Here is a 19,600-nt window from a genome sequence, read left to right as displayed (position 1 = left end):
AAGCACGAATTGAATCCATTCTTCTTTAGTGTACGCTCGGATAAAAGACGTCGTCTCAAATATTGGCACTTTTCGCGAAATTTCGTTTTCAGCGAAATTACGTTTGTGTGCAACAATGTCCTCCACTTGTAACATCAGAGATGTAGCACGCCTGTTACCGGGCTGTCCATCGTTAAAGTACGAACGGGTAGGCCTTGCTGCGGACTGTGTGAAAGTGCGGCGTACTTTATTGTGGACAGCATCGAGCGAGTATGGTTCCTTTGTGGTTCACGAAGTGAAGGAGGTGCAGTCAGTCAAGCAGTCTAAAATCATTGAATGTTATCGGATTTTCTCAGATGAAGTATTGGAAAATGACATATGGAAGACATGGGGCTCGGGAGGAACAAATGCCGGCAAAATTTTGCAAGGATAAAACCACCTCTATCTTAACAGTTTTCCGTGCAGTGAAATAATTTTGATAAGTGCGGACACTTGGCTCAAAATACTGGGGATGATTTTATGCTTCGTTGTTGATGTTTCGTCAGTTTTTTCTTTAACTTTAGTATGTGTTAGTGTTCGCGCTTGTTCAAGTGTCTTCTTTATTATCATCATTATTTTTATTTTTATCTATTTCTAAAGCAAATTTATTTTCCCATATGGAATTGGAGTTGTGAGATGCGTAGTGCTTCCAATCTCTTCAGTTAGACGCCACTTAATCCTACCTACGGCATCATTCTGACGCTCTGAAACAGAATGATTTTGCTTAAACACAAGCAGATCGAACGCTTTGTTGGAATCTAAATCACCTGAATCTTGTTTGAGTTGGCAAGGTAACGAACCGTATAAACTATCGGTGCAAACAGCTTTTGCGTACGTAGCATAATGTTTGTTTTATTATCATTATTATGATTACAGATACTTTAACTGTATCTTTAACTGTATTACTGATATTTTAACTTTATAATGTCAGGTTTCGTTTGAACGGAGTTCCAATACGCACTTCAGACGACATTTTATCAAAATAGAAAACAAGTAGTGTCCCTGCTTTGCGGCTTTTCCGTTCTAACTTCACAAATGCTCAAACTTTTATCATTGTTTAGTAGCAGTTATTGTTGGGCTAGCCTGTTCAGGGTTCTAGAAAAGAAACCGTAGCTTAAGGCAGTCATACACAAGCCTACGATTACGTAGTCCACGGCCCCCTTCCTTTTTCACGTGCGTGTCTCTTTTAGGCTGCGTTTTCTTCTGGAACCTCCATCAGTGTAATCACGGACAGCAGTACGCTCGCAACTCTTCCATACGTTAAGCCAAACCTGTGTGAAGTCGTGATAGAGTCCTAAGCGATATACTAGCACCGTCTTAGTGTTGTTTAATCATTCCCTTTTATCTCCGTAATGACCAGTTTTACTCGCGCAAAATATTATATGCTGAGCAACAGAACTCCATCGCACTTCACGCAGACCACTCCTCTCCCTAGCCCTGAAAGAACATTGCGGTTCATTAACGTGTCGGTAGATAAAACACATTTCGCTGCTTCATTTCCCTTCGCTGTGCGAATGAACCTGAAAGCCCTCAGCGACAGCTTCTGTAATTGCTCGCCCGGCGATAGAACAAGCCCGAGCACACGCACAGACTCGCGAGAAATTTTGCGACCGGAGCTTCGATTTGGACTTAGGAAAGATCTAGCGCGCTCTCTAGGATGATTTTCGTCTCCCACAACGCACGTACAAGCTCTAAAAGACAAACGCGACGTCCATAATGAAACTCTAATTGCCTGCTTTGTATTGTCTTTTCCTTCACGTTCCTTTTTTTTTTTTTCGTTGGCCTCAGTGTTGTTTTGTGCTTTTTACTGCACCCTAATTGTCGTGATTTGAAGATCTTTTCTTTCGATACGCTTTCTCTGACTCAATATCTTCTCTCTCTCTCTCTCTCTCTTTTTTTTTTTTTTTTTTTTTTTTTGCTTGTTTATACTATATGAACTCCAGCCTTATGCGCTGAAGCACTCTACAAGCACTTCATTTGCTTCGACTGTTTTCCTTTCCCTTTTTTTTTTTGCGTGCTCTTTCATGGAGCAACGTGGTCGACCTGCGACCTTTCTGGGCGACGTATAGGCTTAGAGGACAAACAAAATGAGAATAAAAAATGAACCCAATGATTCGAATGATTAGCACAAGCGCTCAAAGAGCCCGTCTACGGTGTAGAGAGCTTGGCATGGCTTCACTGACCACAGCGTGGGGTCTCGCTGTCTCTTGCTGCTCCTGTGGCCAATGCATACCTTTCCGCTGCTCAGAATAACTGGGGGAAAAAGAAGACCGACAGGCAGACAGCTGATACTGGCGTTTGTATTTAGCCGGAGTAAGAATGTTTTGAGGAGAGGGCACTAATGGACGCCAGTTGGGAGACGAACAGATTGCACAACGTGCAGGCTCATTGAAGGAGACGAGAACAGACGACCACTCGGCAGAAACGCATGTCGTACAAAATGCCTGGCCAGGAATGTAGGGAGCAGTATTATTGCTCATGTTGAATAAGTTGTGCTGAATTTACGATGAGGTTATGTGGGCTCCCATTAATGTCTCTTTTGGAATGGATCTTGGGCTGAAGTTCTGTTGGGCTGCATGTTAAGCGAGTGGCGTTCATTAAGGATTTCTCCTGACCCCTTTTTTATTATCTAAGTATTGTCTTTTATTATCTAAGTTATTATCTAAGTACTGAAGTAGTTCAAAGTGAGATAATGTACCCAGTGGAATACAGAGCAGTCATCAAGTCCCTTTACTTTCTTAAAAGGCCGCACACCGAGGAAGACTTTCGAGTAGATGATAGAGGTTTACGGGGAAGATTCCCCGTCATATAATGTAGCCAAGATAGCCAACTGCGCTAGGGGATAGTTCAATAAATGTCAGATTGGATGATTGATTGATTGATTGATCGGTTGATTGATTGATTGATTGATTGGTTGGTTGGTTGATTGATTGATTGATTGATTGATTGATTGATTGATTGATTGATTGATTGATTGATTGATTGATTGATTGATTGATTGATTGATTGATTGGTGTGGCCACCGTGGCTGGTAATCGAATTCGCGACGTCATTCTCAGTATATAGTAGAGCGCCTTAGCCATGCACTGAGCCATCGCAGCACGGATAACTATAACGAAAGCAAGAGAGATCAACGCGACAAGCAATAGAACAACAGTAGACATGTTGAAACAATGCGAAGCATGAGCTGTCCGTCACACCACAGCTTACTCCCATTCGATCCGTAGTATCAGTCAGGACAAGACAATATCAAGCCGCGCTACTCGGCGACTCAATGACGCCTTCTCGCCGCGAAGCGGAACTGAAATCCCTGTTTGCCTGTACATGGATGCGCTGGCCCGATGGGGGGCGGCATCGACGAAGTCGTGTTCTTCGGCGTACGAGGACACTACCTTTTGTCTGGATGGCTGTCCTAGGCGCTGTCGTTCAATGGAGCTCGAGAGTGGAGGCGACAGTCTACGTGTCTGTGTGTGTGTGTGCATGTGCTGCACGACCGTAATGAGAATCGAGTGGCACCTTCACTCGCCTCAGTCGAGAGTGATTCCGATGAGCCGCTCCTAGCAGGTTTCTTTCGTTCCGCTGTTTTGCCTGTTACTTCATTATTTCTTTCTCTCGGATGACTCTCAGTGGTGCCTTTGCCCTAGTTTAGTCTCATCGTCTCTCTTGGGATTTTCCTTCCTATTTATTTATTTATTTATTTATTTATTTATTTATTTATTTATTTATTTATTTATTTATTTATTTATTTATTTACTTTTGTACCTGCACCACCACTGTCTTGCAAAAGGCAAGCACCCTGCCGCTTCAAAATGGCTATTGGTGCCTTTTTTTTTTCCTTTACTTATTGATGCCAAAGCGTCAAATGGCTCGTTGAGCGAGAAAGCTGGCGGAGTCTGTAGCAGCGAAAAAACGACACCTAACTTCCCATTGGCTGCGACGCCACGTCACGACGCTGGCTCGCGCTTGCTGGCTAGGTAGGGCAGCACGTACCGCTATGGAGTCTGATGCACCTACTCCATCGGCGGCCGTATCCTCGGCAGTAGCGAAACGCGGCCGTCCACGCCAGTACACCGCAGACCAAGTAAGGGAGCCGGAGACCGCAGGGAAACGAGCGAAGATGCACGCAGCGAAAACCACCATCGTCGTGAACTCTCCCAATACACGGCGGCCGGAACGAGCATTAACGCCAACATTACGCGCAGCGCAAAACTCGAAGGGCCGCTCAGCGGCGCCCAATTGTACATTAGTGCTTTCGCATTCACAACTCATAAAAAGTGCTTAAGTGTCCTCGGAACCTATTGTTGGTACTCCTCAGGCGTACGCCTTTGTTCGCGGAAAATGGGCTACTCCAGCGTTTTTTTTTTTTTTTTCCCTTGTCTGTCAGCATTGGAGCAAACAGTATTGTGGAGGATCAACAGCAAAAGGGCGTGCTGATAATATATTTATTATCGCTAATAGTCCACAATCCCTAAGCATACTTCATTATCCGTTTATATACCGCGTGTCCCTGCTAACGTTAGCCAAGATGTTTAACGAAAAAAAAAAAGATTTAGAAACACGGTGCAAGTTACGATTGTAAAACCTACGGTGTTCGGTCGTCACAGGTATGAAGATCGAACACCTTAGGTCTTAAAATCGTATCTTGTACCAAATATGTTCTTACTTTCATTTTTTTGGAAGGACACCCTATATAGTTTCTTACGTTTTGTAATGTTTTCTTTTTTTTTTTCGATAACATACACGCATCATCGTAGACACTTCAGACTTAACCTCAGCTGTTTTTTAGCAGCGCATCCGTTACCCTTTAAGTAATCGACGAACTCAAGTTAACAATTGGGACCAATTAGATATACACTTCTCAGTATAAAAGCACATCTCTGCAGTTTAAACCGCAAAAGAAACGACGTAGACTTCGCACGATGTGTGTTTTGTTCTAAGTCGATCCTCTTAAGTTCTCCTTTTTTTTTTTGTCTACCTAGGAGCGGGCTTACATTAACGAGACAGTCCTGTCCCCGGTCTCTTGTGCTCTAGTTTCGCCCGTCGAGCGTGTTCACTCTGTCAGCAGCACCTCCGGCAGTCTCCGTTTCACCCGAGCCAGTCCCGGCTCAGCTATCATCTTGTCGCGTCTATAGACCCAGCGCGCGCAGCGAAGGCTCCACACATCCTCCTCGGGGCATCGTGTGTTGCATGCCCATTCTCTTTCTCTCCCCCGTATCATCTCTCCTAGTAAATATACATCACCCCGCCCTGTACGTATACACTCAGCGCGGCGGCACCGTCTCTCATTATTTCGCTAACACTACACGCCGAGGCAAGACGACGACGACAAGAACATGCGGAGAGGCAAACAGTAGTAGAGAGTCTTCGCATCCTCGTCCATCGGCGTGAACAAGAGCGCCGGCGCGCCGGTGTCTGCGGTCTGTCTCGTCTGAACCGTGCAGCACTCTGGAGACTACGGAGCTGGCGCCACCAGATAGATGGCCGGCCGAGTTCGCAAGCACGTTCGCGCATCGTAATACCGCACTATAAACCCTATTAAATACGGTCCAATCATTACACCTGCTTTCCACGCGCTTTCCGTATAGCGCTTCTCCGTGAATTCAGTAGCACTGTCAAATAATATTAAATAAAAACGTATGGAGTGACCGGAATCCATACGGATTGCATCGGTAAAATATCAGACCCTCTCGATCAGTGAATACGAGAGAACAATAAGTTGGATTTTTTGCGCAATGCTTCGCTACTACAAACATCGCGACCAGTTAACTGTCGAAGCGGTAATTACGTGAATAAATCCTCCTTTATTAACTTAGCACTGCGTACGTGTAGTATATGAAACTACTTCATGCGCACTTACCTTAAAGCTCGCTACATAGGTGTGAGTAATGCGGCAATGTCTGGAACCGTACGCTGTGCCGAAAAGCCAACCTCACCATGTCACCATGTGAATTTAGTTAGTGAGTTATTACTACGCTTGCTTACTTGCTTCTTAACTAGTTCATTGGCTGGCACCGCGACTATAGCACTGCAAAAAGACGGTCACGTGAAACGCTACATATTGACGTGTTTTCGATGCGGCGTCTCATCCATTTCACACTGCGCGCTCACCGCGCTGTTACGCCGACAACAGTGTTCTTTATATCATCACTGATAAGACGAATAAAAGACCGCAATAAAAGAGTGAGTATTGCGTGTCGTGAAACGAACCCGCTGACTCCAGGCGACGCCTCGCTCAAAATACGCCGGAAAGTTGCTCGGTGGGTTTACCGCCTGAAGCTACCGAGAGTGAACAGCACGCTGGCGCCTGTCAGCTAGTCACGCACGACTCAGTAGATGCGCCGCTGCCCATTGACCTGATCTCAAATCTGTACCTTCGACAATGCACTGCCTAATATTTTAAGGATAGGTCGACCCGCCACAAGCTTGGCTAAGTGGCCAGGCATTCTGCTGGCGAGCACGAGATCGCCGGTTTGATTCCCTGCCACGGTGGCCCTATTCCTATGGTGTCGGTATGAGAAAATACTGACGTACTACGTTAAAGCACCTCATGTGGTCAAAGTTACTCAAAAAGCACTCCACTAAACGGCGCTTCTCAGCGCGTATCCAGCGTTACTTGGGGACGTTGAACCTCATTAAACAAGCAAGTAATCAGTCAGTTTGATTGGTCGATGGCCCTTGACGCCTAAAAGCAGAACTAGGGCTACAACAGGCACCGCAGTGAGAGGACCCCGGAATATTTTCGACTACGCGGCATCGTTTAACGTGCACCTAAATTTAGGCGCGCGAGCGCGCTTGCATTCCGGCTCAATCAATCTAAACGCGGCCGCCACCGCCGCGGCAGGGAATCGAGCCCGCCACTTCGTGCTATAGGCAGCAGCGAGCCGTAGCCACCGTTTCAGACGGCGGCCAGTGCGCTGCACGGTTCTCTGTGGTCAGACAGTGTCCATAGAGCCATGTCGGCCAAGGCCACGGCTGATGGAGTGACCGCGGGGTCCCAGGAGAGGAAGGGTGTGGGGGAAGCACGACGTCGGAGACGACGAGCCCGCAAGCGACGTCCGCAGGCAACCAGTCACGCGTCTTTCGCGCGTTTCCCGTTTCCTTCGCGCGAGAAAGAAGAGACGGCCTCCCTTGGCCACCCCCGCGTCGTAATGTGCGTGGCCGGCAACTGACTCCCCAGAGGTGCTCTGCCGCCTAGTCGCCAACGGCCACCGTTGTCGGCCAGTGGATCAAGGCTGCGCATCTATGGCTTGGCTATACCTTTGTTTTTTGTTTTGTTTTTTCCTCCTTCGAGCCGATATCGCCTCAGGAGAGGCTGGGAGCACGTATATTAATTGTATTAGCGTGCTCCTAAGAGCTACTCTTTGAAGGTTCTTCAAGAAGCTGCGTGTTCTTAGTTAATTTTTGTTTCCTCCGCATTTTGGCCTGTCATTGATTCCTTGCTTACGGAACTTCTCGGCTTCGATACCGCCCTCGAAGGCGCCTTGCCGCGTCTTCCGAAACGGGCCTGTCGTGCTCCTGCTACTACCATCAGCCTCAATCTCCATTATTTCTCGTCTGCTCCTGTCGGGTGACCGAATCACTTTCGCCTTTCAAGCCTCGGTTGATGTGCCCCTCGCATAGACAGCGCTCCTAGCATGTGACCATTCTGAACCCTTCTTATTATTTTCTTTTTTTAATATTTTGTCACTGCGCCTAAGCATAACTTTCAGCTTTCAGACCGCTTCGTATGTGTCGTTTAGGCTTCTTTCATCAGAACACATAAGGTTTAATGGAGTCGCTCGGTGATTTGCCGCTCATAATGTGGACACTTTATAAAATCTAAGGTTAAACTTTTGGGAGATATGTGCCACTTTGGGCACGTACATATTTCCTGTCTTTTTTTTATCCGCCCTCAATAAAGTGTTTTCATCGTCGTCATCATAAACTTCGAAGAGATGCCTGTATCACTTCTTTCATCCTGTTGCAAATTTACGACTGCCCTGGATACCGTGGCACGAAATAGCTATGTGCGAGAGCAGCGTGCCAAGTTTCCAGGTACTAACAGAACGCATTGAGCATAGGCACCTGAGCACGACAAAGACAGCACCGACTTACACGTTTCTAATTGATGCCCTGTTAAAGCTGCTTTCCCACTCAAATACGCCTTTGGTGACAAGAGCTGACCAAAACAGTACTACATGTAAATCATGTACTACATTATAGACCGTCTGCTCGCTACATGTGACTACTCTTGTCCACCAAGGTGGATACGCGCTTTACAGAAACAAAACAATGTACACCTCTCATCATGTTCGCCACGCCACCTTTTCTTTATCTTTCTCTCCTGCTTCTGTCGTTCCCGAAATCCCTTCCCAAGTGTAGAATATCATGTTAGAGGCACGTCAGTAAGGGCGACCCGTCTATATTTCTAAGTTGATCTATCTATCTATCTATCTATCTATCTATCTATCTATCTATCTATCTATCTATCTATCTATCTATCTATCTATCTATCTATCTATCTATCTATCTATCTATCTATCTATCTATTCATCTATTTATCTATCAGTGTCGCAGTGTGTGCGACACTGGTACCTGTACTTCTATCAGGAAACCATTTTTACAGTGTGCCAGACTCCCCTCTCAGAAGTAAGCACAAAGGTCGCGGAATTGCCTCACGGCAGGCACGGACTGCGTCACCACATCATTCCCACACCCTGTGGACCATAAACGCTCTGTTGGAGCTTGTGCGCGAGGTCGGCTTGACCCGGCAGGCAGTGAGCGATTTTGTTTATTTTCATGACCCTCGCTCACAGACCCATTACCCTTCTTAGGCAACTAAGTAACACTTTTGGCTAAAGCTCATTGTCTGTCGTTTTCCGAGTTTCACTGTAATGAGAGTTTGGTCCAATGTTTTCTCTTTGTGATTATAGCTACTCATGCGACGTGAGGCATATAACTATTACCTCTTTCATAAAAGTACAACTCCTAAATTTCACTGTTATTTGAAGTGAAGTAGCAATAGCTGCAAAGTGCTGCCAGCGTTTTTCTTCTATCCCAAACTTTAACGGCCGAAACGGTGTGTCATTGTGTACGTACGGTTTACTTACTTTGGCAAGAAACAAGTCATCCGGCAACAACGTGCAATAAGCGAATTCTCACATTATGCATAACCCATTCCCGAATACCTCTCTTCGGCAACGTGCCGGCTAATGCACTTTCTGGCATTATTCTACACTCCATTGTTCCTTTCATACCAGCGTTCACCCTTTTGTTCTCGGTAAATGTTTCGTGCGACTCTGTCCCAGACGAGGTGACGACATAGCGGGCTTAATATTGCATCTAAAGCGCGCGCGCCGCGCGATCATTTACTCTGCCCATCCACTCGCGCACACGAGGACATGCATATTACAGCCGCAGCCCCTCCGCCAGAGCAGTCATCAGGTTACATTATCATCCTGACGCAGAAAGCAACGCGTTTTAGGGATATTTGGTGACATGGGCAAGGTTGACCTGGACGCATGAATAATCGCAATGGAGGGAGCACTAAGAGCCGACCCCTAAATAACACGCATCAACGCCGTGCTAAGCTGGTCATATTCGAGGTCGCATCATCCGCAACGTGTGAGCTCTTTGCATACCTGCCTCTCTACGGTATAGTTTTGTTAGAGGCGTCACAGTGCTCTTTTAGCATATTAAGGTCGCGTGAGCGCGCCACTCATCTTACAGTTATAGCTCTTATGGGCTCACTACCCTGGTCGTTTTGGATGTCCGCCGGCGTCGTCGCTGGAATCCAAAAATTCCTTGCTATGTTACACTACAAAATTACGAAGGAAGAAAACAAATAAAAATGCTTTTAGTGCAGTATGGTTTCGAACTTAGGACCAACTGACTGGCAGTCCAGGATTCTACCTCTCAGCCATCCTGCTCTTTTTTTTCCCCTTTCTTTTTACTGTCTGTTTCTGACATGTCACAAACAAAAAATATTTTCTGCCGACGCTGCATAAGTGGAAATTACTGATCCTTGAGAGAGCGATCGCGCCAGCAGCTGCCAACATCTGTCTGCTGGATAGAGCCGGCGTCCGCGCCTTCTTCGGGTTCTAGGCTTCGCCTTCCCGGTTGCGCATGTGGTCCTAAATCATATTTCCTTCTTCTACATCTAATGACAATATTTGAGCGCGTTTCATTCGTCTTCATGGGCCTTCTTCTAGCGCCCGGCTTCTTCCCGCGGTTACTGGTAGGCGCTGACGCTGCCTTTTCTTGAAGAATAGCGTGAGGCCTATTAATGGGACAGTCGAAATATCAATTTCAGAAGAAAAACAAAACAAATGAATACATCACTAAGAAGCTAAATGGCCGTTTTAGTAGAGACCAGTGCATTAGTGCGGATAGGTAACAGGTGGAATAACCGCAGTGGTGGCTCAGTCAGCTAATTAGGCGTTGCGCTGCGAAGCACGAGATCGCGGCATCGAATGCCGGTCGCGCGGCGGCCGCGTTTTGATGGGGCGCAATGCAAAAACGCGCGTGTACCGCGCATTAGGTGCACGTTAAGGAACCCCAGGTGGTCAAAATTAAACCGGAGTCCCCCACTACGGCGTGCCTCATAATCAGATCGTGGTTTTGGCACGTAAAACCACAGAATCTAACAGGTGGAAGAAAAGCCGAGTCCTTCCACTCCACCACCGGGAGGCGCAACTTCCACAAACGAGTTCGACTGACGCTTTTTTCACTTCTCGAAGGAAGATTGCTCACTCGCACTTGCCGAATGTTTACTCCAACAAACACCGCACGAAACCATTCAGCTACCGCGTTAATGCTTCGCGTTACGGGCGAAACAGTAACTTTTTTTTTTGTCCTTATGGAATTAAACAGTTTCAGTTATCGTAGCCACCGTACTCAGGCCTTTCAGAGTTGTGGTGCCTTTCTTCTTCTTGTACTTCTTCTCCTTCTTCTTCCTCTTCTTCTTCTTCTTCTTCTTCTTCTTATTATTATTATTATTATTATTATTATTATTATTATTATTATTATTATTATTATTATTATTATTATTATTATTATTATTATTATTATTATTATTATGCACACCTCAGTAAAGCGTATTCGTTTCTTTGGTAACTATGACTAAGGGAACAAATTCAGAGACCTTCTTTTGTTCGTAAAAACAGTCAGTCTTGTGCAGACTGCCTTTGCTGACGATACTTGGCGCCTTCGTTAACCAAAAGCGACGCTGAGTATCAACATAGGCAGGGGTCTGATTGTACGAACTGATACAGCGTATTAACTGATTTGTGAATACGGGCACACAGTACTAAAAAGTGTTTGGTCGATAGGAACAGGTTGGGTTGTAGCTACGACAGATGATCATGTTCGGGTAGCCGACACTTTGGTTATTCCCGCGTAAATTGTGTTACATTTTGCATGGTATACGTTCTCTAAAGCCAGGATGTTCTTACAGGAACTGCCTTAAAAAAACTGTCGTTGAGTTACCTGATGAGCAACTACAAATGCACAGTAAGCTCATTACATGGCGTATTACCGCACCAAATACGCATCTTCCCCAACATCATTTAGGTTCTACTCTTGCTCCGCTATTGCAAGAACCATGTAGTTCTTACTCGTGTGATACGCCTTGCGATGCGATGATTCATCGATCGTTATTCTGGAGAGTTTACTCGTTACCTCTGTTAATTTACAATCTGCGCGATCGGCTCGCAGCACGCCAGGCTTATAAAAGCGACCAGTTCGCTCCAGCATAAAGGGGAGAGATAAGATCGTAAGGTTGAATATCCAGAATAGATGGTTGTCTGAATGCAAACATGTCATTCTGGCACTGCGCTGAAGGGCCGACACCTCATCGTTACCTTCTTTTTGCCACGCAGACATCGGCCTCAACTTCCGCACTACCTTCGTGAACAAGAAGGGCGAGGTGGTGGCCAAGCCCAAGTCGGTGGCCCTCAACTACCTGCGCGGCTGGTTCATCGTCGACCTGCTGGCCGCGCTGCCCTTCGACTTGCTCAACGCCGCTGGACTGTACAACAGGGTGAGAGCGCGCGTACGGAACGAACAAGCGATGCGTCTACACAGCCCCGCTTAACTGAATCCTCATACGCGCGGCCCAGGGGTCATGGCGCCGCCGAATGGGGCGTGTTCACGTGAAGCAGGTCGTCGCAACTAGAGTGTGCTCCGTCTCAAGAACTGCGTGCTATGCAGTGAAGGCTAGGGCTCGTCTCAACCAATCAGTAGCCAGAGCCGGTGGCGCGTTCTGAAAAAAAAAAAAAAAAAAAAAAGAAGAGCGAGGCGTATTGTGCCCAGTGCTGTCACAGCTACTGATTTAAAAGTAGGTCTACTGACTTTTTTTTACATTTTTAGTAATTCTGTGATAAAGCTTCAAAATCTATTAGTTTTCTGTTCTTCTCCCAGAAAAACAATAGCAAAGGCTGCTATATTTAACATTTTTCTACGCTTTCTACTACTTTCTAAGAATCAAGTTATTCTTCAATAGAACTCTGCTAAAGTGCGGTCAAATTTTACTGCGCACGAGCAACGAGCGAGATGTGCTTTTTTTCTAATTTTGGGGATCTTAAGCAATGTCCAAAACAGAATGAACACGTCAGACTTCGGGTACCAGAAGTGATCTGAGGCCCTTCTAAATCTGACTGGAAGGTTGGAACAAGGCGTCTATTCAGTAGTTACGGGGTATGAATTTTCTGCTCACCGTGTGGTTTTTCAAACCATGCACCACGCCAAAACATTTTGGAGGTCATTGTATCGTCTAACTGCTTCGCAGAGCATTTGCAGAACTATAGCAATAAGCACAGCATCCGTATCGGCAGAAGCTTCGTGTGAGGTACCTCTTCAGCTAGCATAAATAATCTACCGATTTTATTGCGATAGCAATTATATGGACACTCCAAAGCAGATTTCTGCCGTCGGCGTCGCCGTCGCCGTTGCCGTCGCCGTCGCCGTGAGGTTCCGTATGACGTCAATGGAGATTCGTCGCCGCGCGCCGCCGAACGCTGTATGTGCGAGTGCGCTTTTGAACGCACAGCGAGAACAAACGCGCGTTCTGTGCCGTGCTCCCTTAAGGGCTGCAGAAGTCTCTTTCCTCCTTCTCACCATATATGTAGAGCTTCTTCTTAATTTTGCGGCACCAAGTGCTTTTATATCAGAGGCTTTTAACGTCAAACGTGTGCCGGTGCTGCTGCAAAGTTTGTACAGCGGATAAAACTACTATCCTTACTGCTCTCTATCTGCAATTGATGCTTCGCCTTTCGGGTGAAACTGCGACAACTTTTTCAAGCAGATTTACCATTTTATGACATGCGGCCTTTTTATGTTTAACAGAACAGCTGCTATCTGCTCAAACGAAGGGATTTACCGAGATGCAGAAAAAAAAGAATTATGGGGTTTTACGTGCCAAAACCACCGTTTGATTATGAGGCACGCCGTAGTGAGGGACTCCGGATTAATTTAGACCGCCTGGGGTTCCTTAACGTACACCTAAATTTAAGTACACGGGTGTTTTCTGTATTTCGCCCCCATCGCAATACGGCCGCCGTGGCCGGGATTTGATCCCACGCCCGCTGCGCAGTAGCCGAAAGAGGGAGAAGAGCGGGACATTATCGGTATTAGGCGGCGAGAAGTTGCGCAGGAGCAGATGGGCGCTCTTCGAGAACTCGGGCCAAAAAATGCGCAGCCTCAGACGCTGGAAAAGAAACGGAAGTTGGGAGCAAGAAACTGAACTGAACGTGTCGGTCTGGAGAACTTTCTTATAAACTGCAGAAGTATCTTATGGATTGGAGAATGGAGAAATTTTCAAATACTGGCGGCTGACTACACCCGTATAGCCTGCGCGCTGAATGTGATTCTCACGCTGCTTTTCGCAGTAATAGAGTTAAGACGAATGAATGAGCCGCTGAAGACTTGCGTTTCCTTTTTTTTAATCGTGACGTGTCGGCTCAAAGTGTGTTGTACATACAGAATAACCCAAGATATCAATCAGAAGTCGGCACCGCCATTTGCTTCATTACCCCCAGTTAACATCTGGTGCCCGAAATAACGAAATTTCCTAGACCTTTCTGCATCAGTTCGTGTAGCAGAATTTACGCGCCATCTCCTTTAGTTGCTGCTCGGGTGTCATAAACACGCCGGTATAATGCGCGAAAAAGAAAACACAGTCCACCAGGCTCCACAGATGTTCTGTTCCTTCCGCACGGTATATCGCGTAGCCGTCGCAATGAACTGCCCCGCGAAGACCTGGATGTTTTGGCAACGTCGCTCGCCGACGTACACGCCAGCCAGAAATAGCGAGCACTACAACGATAGCAACTTTGTCATAGCCCGCTAGTAACTTCCGACTTTGCGGGCTGTCCAGCGGAAAGAAGAAAAAGAAAGCGGACGGTGGGTCACGACAGCGGGTCATTAGCCCAAGGTCTAACGCGGTGAAAAGGTGCCCGAAACAAAAGTCGACATCCAGAAATCCAGTGAGCGAGCACACATCTTGCTGGCTCAGAGGAAAAGAAAGGCAGACAGCACAGGAAAGGACACTCCAGCAACGACGAAAATGACGTGTCACCATCGGTGCGGAAGAAAAGAACAGTCGGGGGACGGCGGCGCAGAACACCGTGGCCCGGAGCAGAAAGGCTCGGGTTCCGTGAATGAGGGAGCGAGCTGCACAGCCGGTGGGCTTACGAAACGTATACGACGAGCGGAAATTGAGGCGCAGGCGTCGTCGCATGGCGCTCGGGTGTCGAGACGCACGGGGCTCGGCAATCTCGCTCGGACGTGTCTGGAGTGCGCGCTTGAGCGACTAGGACGACACGCGAGCACCACTGACGACGATGCTACTCGCTCGTTCGAGCGAACGCGGGCAGTGCAAGTGCAGCATCGTGTTGGAAAAGGAGGGTACGGGTAAGCGGAGAGCTGGAGAGGTCCTATCCATAGCAATCGAACACGTATACCACACTCCTACCCTCGCTCGATGCCCTCTCCTCTCTTGCCCGAAACTGTGCTTGCTATTCTGCTACAGCACCAAGTTGCGCCGACCGGCCCTTCTGGCTAAAAGGGAGTGTCTATTTAAGAACCTACAAAAGCAGCACAATCAACATGCACGCTAGCAACACCTCCTGTTTCCAGAAATGTCAATTACGGCCCGCAAGCAAGCTTCACGTCTTAGTCTTTCACTCCGATGAGAGGCTGGTTTAACGGAGACCTGTTGTGGCAAAAGCCGGTGAAAATGCAAGTAGCGTTAAGGTGGAGCGACAGCCGGCCTCATTCGCCAATCTAAACCCATCTGTTGCATCTATGCTATACCGCCCCCACCACTACCACCACCACCACCGCAGCCTTCTGACTCGGCCGCCCACAGTTTCGAAGCCAGCAGCCTATTATTAAGATAAAGACGAACAAATATTGTGCGAGTAATTGAGTGTGTTTACATCTGCGCACGCACTGGTAAAGGAAGGAAGAGTGGCGACTGACGCAACAATCAAATTTTTCCAAAATTTCGCGAGCGCGACCACGAGCTGGCATCGAACACAAAACTTTACTTAGGCACTCGATAGAAAGTCTGTAGGCTAATTTTTGAAGTATTTCGATTGTGTCTGCAGATCCTTACTTGTGGCTGTTTACTTACTGTCGAATAATGTCTACAGGTTTTCTCAACCTGTACAGGCTTTCTCAGCCTGTGGAGCTCAACAGACTAATGTAAACATACATGTTAAATACTTTATCTGTGGATAGTATATAGACTTTATATGGCGAAAAGGACGAGTACGTAAAGAAAACTAATTGGTTTGTAAGTAGTCTATAGACTACCAGTAGACTGTCTATACACTCGTTTTTGGAAGTAATATGCGCATGGTCTCAAAAAGTGCGAGTGGGCAGATGGATCGCGGTAGTGGATGGCATGGCGGCGCCGTGGGTTTGAAAATTCTAACACTAAGCAATCGGCCACGAGGTGAATCAAGCGCAGTGTGCCTATACCCAACGCCCCTAGATATATAGCAGGCCTGTTCCCTCTGCTTTTTGACGCCACGCTACCTGGACCGAAATTTTCATTACCAAGCCTGGCATGACGAAAGCGGTGAGCATCCCCATTTGATTCTATGGCAGTCGGGAAAGGTTGCATGACGTCACGGATCGAAGCGCACAGGCCTTGTGCTATCTAGGAGACGTTGGCCTGCCACGGCGGGTGGTGGATTGCGCATTGCGCCCTATAACGCCACTACTCGCAGTGCACACCACGCCATTGCGCTGTTCCCATCGCGCTCCCTTTTCAAGCGCACGAATACGCGGAAACTGCGGATGTTTTGCCTTGCAAATAAGTACTCTCTATATACGCATAGCATTATTTCTATACCGGAGGAACGGCTTGCGGCGGTGGCATTATGTGCGATAAACAACCGAAGCCCTAAACGAAACCCAGGTGCGTTCGGCAAACGGGGGCAGATCTGGGGCGAGTGGAATACAGGAAAAAGAGAACGTGCGAACGGACAAGCCAGGAGAAGAGGTTTCTCTTTTCTAAAAAAAGAGAAAAAGAGACAGAAAAGGCAGTGAAGGAGGGGGGGGGGGGGGGGGGAAGGGATAAATCCACTGGGAAGCGACGAAGCGGCAGAGAAAATATAGGGAAGGTGGAGAGAGAGAGAGAGAGAGAGAGAGAAGAACGGGCGGGCCGACCGAATAAACAATTCGAGGCGCGGTACTCCCAATAGCTCATCCAAACAGGGAGCCCAAAAATAACATTACGGGTCTCAGCAGTGAGGAGTAGACGGCAACCTCGCACACAGAAAACTAGCAGGTCGTGAAAATCAAGAAGAAAAGAGGAGAAGCAACGGAGTAAGGTGGCTGCGAGTGAAAACGAAAGGAAGCACTGCAGAATTCCAGTACCGCGGGTTCCTTCCAACAGCATCGGGCTTGTTTGTCGCGCAAACAAGCTCGCGAGCCAACACAGCATAGCGCGAACGCGCTATAACGAAGCGTCGTGAACGAGGAACAAGGCACGGCTCGCGAAGGAAGAAAAGGAAATCAATCCTGCCCTCTCGGCGAACCGAAGGTGGTTAAAAAGAACAGCGGCAGCGAAAAGACCTGTTTACCCGAAGAAAAAAGGGAGCAAGAATGAACAAAATACACTGCAGCGAACGCGCCGAATTTCCTGCACGTTTCCAAGAGCATTTTCTGCCGCACCCTATAGCTATGCCCGGCCTTTTTATCCCTCTCTCTTTCTCTCTCTCTCTTTTATCCTGCCTTCCAAGCTACACAGGCAATGCGCGCGTCTTCCAGGTATACAAGTGTAATGTGCCAACCGAGTTCTCGTTTTGAGTAATTCGATTATCAACCACCTTGCGACACACGTCGCCCTGCTAGTTTATCCTTGACTGTAATATAGGATGCGCAACGCGACACTCGGGTGGTACGCGCGCTAAATTGCGCGAATGAGAGCGCACGCGCGCAAGAATACGAAAGAAACCGGGAAAAACACAAAAGGCACGCGCACGGCCACGCGCGCAAGGCAACTTCGGGCGAGGCGACGAGGGCTGGAGATCGAACTTAACGGCGTTACGTACGACCGAGGAAGAGAAGTCATGGCGGAGTGTATAGAGTATATACAAGAAGAAAGCGAAACAAGGAATGGTTGGAGAGGAGGAAAGAAGAACCCTCTTCTTCCCAACGCAATATATATACCCTCTCTCTTGCAGGACGTGAAGAGGCTGCTGCTGACTTCATAGTTCGGTATCCCTATTAGGCAGAAACCTGCTTCTTAGTCGCCTCCCATCTCTAAGTGAATCACGCCGGCGACGCCACATCCCGAATTCGCACTGCCACAGCTAGCTTCGTTTGTACGACGTGCCTTCTAAGGAGGGTCAGAGGAAGGAAAGTGCGACCGGTAATGAACGTGGTCAGCCCATCGTTCCTTTCACCGGTATTCGCCGCGGCGACTTTCTGCAGAAATAATCCCGGGTTTGTTTTGCGTCGAGCAACGTTAGTTGTTCGTTGAGCCGGTGTGTTTCCACTCGTTTTCTGAACCGCCCTTTCTTTTTCTTTGCCTCACCCACTAAAGCCAGCAGCGCTGCGCTAGTCGTACCTGACGGCCCGGCTTATACCGATGAAGCAGAACGGGCAAACACGGACAACGGTCCACTGGGCACGAAACGGCCGCTTCTCTGCTGGGTGCGTCCAACCAACGGGCCGACGATGTCCCTGTCACACGGTCACTCGAAGGGGGCTTAGCGGTCGGGAAACGCGCTTTCCCGCATGGTCTGAAGTCGCGTGGAGCGTTAAAGGGCCGAACGGACAAAAAAAAAGTGAGTGCCGCTGCTCCGGTGAGACTGGCTCTGTAAACACGCCTGTCAATCCCAGCTCCGGGCGATAGTTCGCTTAACGGCGAACGTTCGCTCCGACTGCAAACGCGGTGGTTTAGACAGGTTGCGTGCTCTGCTGCGGAAGGGATGACAAGAAAGAAAGAAAGAGCAGCAATCTTTAACTTGGAGTTTAATTCTAATTATAAGGTAATGTTCACTTAAAGCGCAGCAAGCCCGCAGCATAAGTCAAACGTGTGTGTTTGGAACACTTGCTTTATAAAAACTCCTATCTATAGCAAGGAGGCAAGACATCAGTGCCAGCTTACTCTTGTTTGTGCATTACGTTTCTCGATCCTTAATTCTGGTTTTCAAAACCCCTACAGCTGTTGCTGTCGTTCACGGCAGCTTACGCCAGGGCACAGGCCGTAGCACTTGGACATGTTACGCCTTATAATATCTCTCACTAAGCTCACAGCATATCAAAGCTCTGCGTTCAAGAAAACCTACTGATCATAGTCCCTTCTAAATGATTTAGTTACCACTGGTTATGTCAAAGATAGTCGGCCACTGCCCTTATCGCGCCATGGCGAAAGATACGGAAAAGGGGCGTGCAATGACCATGGCACCGCCGTGTAATTCTTATTATTAAAATACGTAGGGGGAGTCGAAGGCGCACCAGAATTATGTTTCCACTCTTTACAACGCTAAACTGACTCGAAAACAATGGACAAGATGTCCCTGTACTGTGTGCCAAATAATAGCTTGCTACAGGCTCTCGCTAAATCGTCAAGTCGGCATCTTTTAACGCCCGTATCGCGCATGTCGAGACAAAATAAGTGCGAACGCACAATTCGTAGTAGATTGTGGAGCTCGCAAACTGGAGCTGCTTGCAAAACCTCTCAATAACGACGGCTACTGCATGGAATAAACCGGCACAGAAAACAAGGCGGCATACCAACCGTAACAGTGGGCAGTTGGAAGAGCTTCTTGCGAGCATTCATCCACAGGACAAGCGTTCGTCCCGTACAGTTATCTGCTTCTTGTGCTCCGACGTTACCAGCGCTAATTTGTTCCTCTAAATGTCACGATCCTGCTCGCCAAGCAAGTAACCTTACCAACACTTTCCACTCGCTTCTTACCTCCGTATTCAGAAATGCATCTTAACAATTGAAGACCACGCTTGACTTGATGTAAGTGACGCCTGGCGCGAACTTGCCGAATACGCTCCTTGCACTTCATTTAGTGCTTTCACGACAGGCGTCATTTAATTTAAGTCAAGCGTAGGTTTCAAGCTCAAGTCAAGT

The 19,600-nt window shown here is 47.6% G+C and overlaps 1 protein-coding gene across 1 annotated transcript in view; it reads left to right on the top strand.

The window, feature by feature from the left end:
• The window catches only part of LOC119442684 (potassium voltage-gated channel subfamily H member 8), an 81,326-nt gene that overhangs the window by 42,752 nt on the left and 18,974 nt on the right, over positions 1 to 19,600 (top strand). Inside the window, exon 7 of the mRNA XM_037707649.2 lies at positions 11,877 to 12,037. Within this exon, the coding sequence (XP_037563577.1) occupies positions 11,877 to 12,037 (161 nt within the window). The remainder of the gene's footprint in view (positions 1 to 11,876; positions 12,038 to 19,600) is intronic.

Source organism: Dermacentor silvarum, chromosome 2, assembly GCF_013339745.2.
Source record: "Dermacentor silvarum isolate Dsil-2018 chromosome 2, BIME_Dsil_1.4, whole genome shotgun sequence".
Classification (NCBI taxonomy): domain Eukaryota; kingdom Metazoa; phylum Arthropoda; class Arachnida; order Ixodida; family Ixodidae; genus Dermacentor; species Dermacentor silvarum.
The sequence above is the reverse complement of the archived record's forward strand: the minus strand, read 5'-3'. Positions and strand labels throughout refer to the sequence as shown.